At 47.2% G+C, this 6,000-nt stretch overlaps 1 protein-coding gene across 1 annotated transcript in view; it reads left to right on the top strand.

Moving 5' to 3' along the window:
* Positions 1-2,120: 2,120 nt before the first annotated feature.
* GPT2 (glutamic--pyruvic transaminase 2) overlaps positions 2,121-6,000 on the top strand; it is a 26,714-nt gene continuing 22,834 nt past the window's right edge. The window contains exon 1 of the mRNA XM_015639715.3: positions 2,121-2,831. Coding sequence (XP_015495201.1) covers positions 2,505-2,831 — 327 coding nt within the window. The 5' untranslated portion in view covers positions 2,121-2,504. The remainder of the gene's footprint in view (positions 2,832-6,000) is intronic.

Genomic DNA, 6,000 nt, shown 5'->3' with positions numbered 1-6,000 from the left:
CAGCAGTGTGTGGACCAAGAGCAAAGGTTAACTTGTGTTCTGCCCCCAGCAAAATTAGTGTTTCCAAATTACAGCCCAACTCTGATTTCTAATAGTCTGGGCAGCATTTCAACCTTGATTTCTAAGGAATCATGAAATACACTAGAATTAAGATACCTGGGAAGTCTATTTGTATCCACTGAATGTAAATATTAGAATTTTAAATAATTTGAACATTTCAGGTAATCTGATAAAAGCTTACTATAAAATCCAATCTGGTTTTGTGGTAAATCCAACCTTGACATGTGTCACCACGGCTTGAAATATTTTTCTTCTGAACTACTTTTATCAAACCTAGAGAAAAGGCACCATGACACAGTTAATTATGAAACTGCCAGATTCAGAGGACATTTAGCTTTCTAGATACACGACTGATGACAACTTTAAAAGTAAACTGTCAAAACATACAGGCTCCAAAACCTGACATTTCAAAAGTTAAAAAGGCTTTAAATATGGGGGAAAAATATCAGATGCAATGTCCTGGAACAGTTGCTGCGGCTTCAAGTAAACAAAAGTGGACTTCTTGGAACATGAATTTCTAACAGAGCACTCTATTGGGTCATTCTGTGGGCAGAATTTTGGAGGGAGGACAAGCAGGGCCAGAAACACTCCACGTGGCCTTCACAAACTGAACAGTAAACAAGAAAAAGCTCTTAGGAAAAACAGTACAATGACTGGAAACAAAAAACAAAAGAGTTTTCTGCACCAGCTCAAGAATGTTCCTTCAGCACAAAAAAAATCCCATATCTGTTATTTTGTTAACTATGAATTGACTAAAATCCTCAAGCAGCAATTATTTTTAAATTAGCATGAAGCAAGAGAAAAATATTGCACTTGAAATAGAATAAGGACTGGAGCAAAATACTAATGAAACTAAATGCTATGGCAAGCAGAAGATTGTTAGAAAGAAGAAATAGTAAAGACAGAAAAAGACTCACTACATATTTGTATGTAATGAAAAAAAAATAAAAATAAATCAAACACAGCAAAAGCAGCTTCCTTACTCTTCATCAGCAGAGGAAAATACCAAAACAGAACTCAAGTCTCAAACCATCTAATTTGGGCACCTAAAATTAGGAAGCTTGTTTGCCATATTCTAAGTGGCGAAAGAGAAAGTAAAAATAAAGTTCTACAAAAACAATTCACAAATAAGGCTGATTTACAGCCCAGGCTCTTACTCAGGGAGGTAACATTAGGTCATAGGAATATTCCTGAGTGAATGATCCCTTATTCCACTCTCTGAGCACAAACAAGGAGGTTCTTCTGGGCACCCAGGACGGGTAAAAAGGGCCTTCTCCTCCCCACGGGCAGCAAGAAGGAGAGAGCATTTACCTCTCTCTCCCCTGAATTCTGCTGCTGTTGTATTTCATGGCAGACCTCCAGTCATTTGCTATGAAAACTGAACTGAACCCGAGAGATAAAAACATTTTCATCATCTGGAAACAATGAGGAAACTGTGAAAGAGGACCGGCTTGTTCCTGCGGGAGGCAAGGATCAGGAGAGCAAATGCTCCCCTGGCAGAGTGACAGGGCGAGGGACGAGGCTCTGGCGCTCGTTCAGCCTCGCTGCCTGCCCGACTCTAGAGCCGCTCTCCAGCAGCCCCGCAACAGGTGACCCAGGGCAGAGCCCAGGGCAGAGCCCACCGCGCACCCCGCACCGCATTCCCAGCTCCAGGCAGAGCAACCAGCGCAGGCGGCCTTTTCCCCACGGACAGAGCAGAGTCAGCGTGGGCAACGCTGCGCTTCTCACACCCAGAGCACAAGAGCACAGCCAGACAAAGGGAGCGCTCTGTAAGCGGGCAGGCGGCGGCACCGCGGGCTCCGAGCGGCAGCGAAACGCTCCCTAGCACCGAGAACGCTCGGCTTTGCCATTCCCTTACGAAAATTCCCCGGACTTGCCCTGACCCCGGCTCCCCCGGCATCTCCAGCAGCGGGAGCGCGCCCCGCCCTGCAGACAATGCGGGAGCGGCCCGGGGAGGCCTCTGGGTGCGGTAGTTCCCTGCCCATCACCTGATGCCGTGGGCAGGCGCAGCCGGGACTACAGTCCCCGCCAGGCAGCGCGCCCGCAGCCCGGCTGGTGCAATCACACCTTAGCACGCCCCGGGGCCGGGGCCAGCGCCGGCTGGGAGAAGGATGGGTTTGCCCGGGACTCTTCCAGAGCATTAGCGCGGGCACTTCTGTCGGGGCAGGGGGCTGCAGCGCTCTTCGGATGCAATGGTGGGATCTATTGCTCCTGTGGTGGCCTCGCAACACTGCAAGATCAGTTACATCCATTGCAATTAAGTTTGCGGGATCTGGGCATGAGAGGATCGAGCGTGTACGTGTAACTGTGTCAGCTTTTCGGCATTTCTCCTGACTGCACCTCCTGCTCGCGTGCATCTGACTGGCGCCCGGTTCCGACTGCAGAATACACCGATCCCCAGCACTTGTATCCTTAATCTGGCTTTGGGAACTACCCGAACGACCATGCATCGGTTTGTCTTGGTTGCCAGGCAAGCTGCGGCAAGGCAGTGCGGCCGCGGGCCGGGGGGCTGCCGGGGCGGAAGGACGGACATGGCTCTGCGCTGCGCCGCTTCGCTGGCGGCCGGGCGGCAGCCGCGGGGTCCGCGGCGGGAGGGGACGATGCGCTGGAGCAGCGCTGCCAAGCCTTCCGCCGTGAAGATCAACGAGAAGGCGAGCAGGGAGAAGATCCTGACGCTGGAGTCCATGAACCCGCAAGTGAAGGCGGTGGAATACGCGGTGCGCGGCCCCATCGTTCTGAAAGCCGGGGAGATCGAGAAGGAGCTGCGGAAGGTGAGGCGGGGCGGTGGGGCAGGACAGGGCAGAGCAGGCAGGGCAGGGCACGGCACGCTCCCCGCAGCCGCTCCGGCTCTGTCACGGGCGCTCCTCCGCCGCCGCTCCCGCTTGGGATGTCGCGGAGCTCCGCGGAGACGTGACACCCTGCGGGGCTGAGACGTGACCCTGTGGAAGCCTCGGGAAAGCGGGAGGCACCTCGAGTGCCGCTGCAGTGCCTCCTGCCAAGTTAAAAACTCTCGGAGTACAGCAGCCTTTCCCCATCCCTCCGCTGCCCCGGGCCGCGGCCGGACGCGCTATGCGGCTCCCGGGCCGGCCCCGGCCCCGCTCCGCTGCGGCACCCCCGGCCCGCGCCCCTTCCCACGGGAGGCGGCAGGCACCAAACAAAGGAACCGCTGGCCGGCTACTGTTTATCTGGTGTCAGTGGCTGCCTAAGGCAGATACGGGACACCCCATAAAGCAGTGTTTACATTTCTCCGACCACTTTGACCCTTTGCTGCAATCCCGTGTCCTTTGTGTTATACAAGGGGGTGAGTGACCAGCTTTCATCATAGTGATAGAGCGTTTAAGTCGTTTATGAGGATTTTAGAGATACTGCCTCGGCTGGGGCAGGGAGGCACCGGGCTCCTGACAGGTGATCTGGCCCGGCTCTCCCAGGCACTGCTCCCCTGCCTCACCCATCGCTGCTCTGGGTCGTCCAAGGAGATCGCCGATATTCTGCTCCTTTTTTTTTTGAGTTGTAAAAGTTGAGGTGCCTGAGGACAAACCTTCAGAGCACAAACACTCAGTACCGCTGCCCAAAGTTGTAGGTGGTTGGTACTCTTTGGCGGATCATATAATAAAACAGATCCTAAGGGTCTGGGCCAGTATGTGCTAAATAAAGCATCCAAATCAGTCAGTGCTTATAATTTTTTTCTTTATATTTCTTTTTATTCCTTGAGTATTGAAAAAAAAGATTAAAAATACCCCTTACCAATACAGACATGGCTTTTTGCTTCTACTGTTCAAACCACAGCTTCCCCTCTCATCACAAGGACTCGCTTATTTTTGTTTTGAATAAAGCATCTGGCAGAGTAATTTTTCTGCAATTTGAGATATTATTCCCTGCTGTTACTGCTTTAGAGAGTCTTTCTAATATCTTATTACAGGTACTGCAAGATCATTTTCATTAGTTCATGTAAAGTGCTTTGAACAAAAATGTGCTACAGCAATTCTAACCAGAAGAGATTAATTTTTTGGTCATGTTACTTGGTTCCCCTTGTTTTAGAAGTTGAAGCATGCTTTCAGTTCACTGTAGCATATGCATCAACTATTTATGTCTAACTCAATAATTATTACAAACAGCCTCCCTTTTTTTTTTTTTTTAATTAGAATTTCACTTTAAAACTTCAGCATGGTGATGGAGAATTAATTTTGGAACATCTATTTTGATTTTTGCCTTTAAACTTGTTTATAAAGTTGTTATGTTTATGAAACTGGGTTCCCTAGTGGATGCATTTTCCAGAGTATAAAATCTTCCAGTGTTCTCACTGAGTATGTTTGTTTTCAAGTTAACATCACAGAGCAGGAGATATTACTTCACAAAACAAATATAAAAGGCCCTTCACCAACCCCTCCCAACTCCCCTGCTTATTCCAGTTACCAGCTGAATCACTGGCAGAGAGAAAACCTACTGTGTGCTTTTGAAAAAAATATAACACCAATCGTTGTCAATCACTTTATTAAAAGAGTTTTATGTCAGTTTTGTGTTGTGCCTACTTATGTGGCATTTTCCGTTTAATTTTTTTTTCCTGGAACCAGTCTCATGAAATAATGTTTGCCATTGATAAGGCTACCAGCATTCCTAGAGGTGACTATGCCTTAACACAAGTCAAACAAACCTCCCAGCTGGCCGGGAAAGAGGACAAAAATTACTGCAAAAGTTAAGACAGTGTATCTGCAGAGAACACTAATCAACTTAAGGAAGCAGAAATACTTGCTTCCACATTTCTCAAGTTACTCATTCCTCTTTGCTTTTCTGTTTAAAATACTGTTACTCATTCTCTTGTTTAATCAAGCTGTCTGCAAAAGCATACAGTGTTGAGTAATACCTAGGTTCCTTATAAGTGAAATAATATAGGTTATCTAATTGTCTATTTTTTCTCCGTGTATGAAATTTAATTCTGTGTGCTTACACATCAATGGCTTCTTTGTTTTCTTTTTATTAAGTCCTACAGCTTTTTCTGTCCCTCTCTATCTTAGCTCACACAGTTAGGCCAAGCTCTGCCAGCAGAATTAACACTGCTGGATAAAGGGAAGAGACTGAAGTTGACAAAGGAAGGGGATGCCCCAAAGCATCTCTAGATCCATGGCCACTCTTCACTAACAGCAAGAATTGCCCCATAACAACTCTTCTACATCTGATGGGGAAGGAGCTTTGCACAGGCAGGAGAGCACAGGCTCCCTGCTATGAGGTGGAAGCACTGCAGTGGCTGGGGGTAACAAGAACATGCAGGGGTGAAGCAATGGCAGTAAATCTGCATTTATCCTGTTCTGCCCAGATGCCTTTAGGTAATTTGTTTCTAAACTAAAAGCACCCTAAATGCAGCCATTGTCTAATCAGATGTAATAGAGGCTCTCCCTGTCTAAACTTGGTTCCATTCTGTTACTCTTCTTGTGTAACTCATTCAGCTGTTATGGAGACTATAAAACAGCTACTTGAAGCTGTTTGCACCGTGTAAGCTTTCATCTTCTTTGAGGTTTGCTCTGCTGTCTCAGATCCCAAAGAGCAGCTCCTCTGTTATTCTCTCTGGCACTTGCTGCTTCTCTATATTAACTGCAAATGATCACAACAGCTCAAAGTCCACAGTGCACATAGAAATGAGGACTAAAATGTTACTCAAGAAGTCTCTGACTGGACAACTGAAGGGGTATTCCTTAAAAAAATAACTAAAAATGAGGCATTAGTTTTAGCTCGTGTGCCTGGGACTAAGCCAATGTAAGTGACAAGTAAAATGCTCAATTAAAGTAGATTAAGATTGATTGCCCAATACAGGTGGGGCGTGCTGTACCTGGATTTCACAAGTTTTTTTGGCTTGTGACCTGTATTCATTTAGGTGGAAAATCAGAACTTTATCTACATTAAGTCTTTCAAGATGGAACTCTTCATGCAAAATCAGTGATTGAATTA

The sequence above is a fragment of the Parus major genome, chromosome 11, assembly GCF_001522545.3.
Source record: "Parus major isolate Abel chromosome 11, Parus_major1.1, whole genome shotgun sequence".
In the NCBI taxonomy this organism is placed as follows: domain Eukaryota; kingdom Metazoa; phylum Chordata; class Aves; order Passeriformes; family Paridae; genus Parus; species Parus major.
This window is presented reverse-complemented; position numbering and strand designations above follow the sequence as displayed.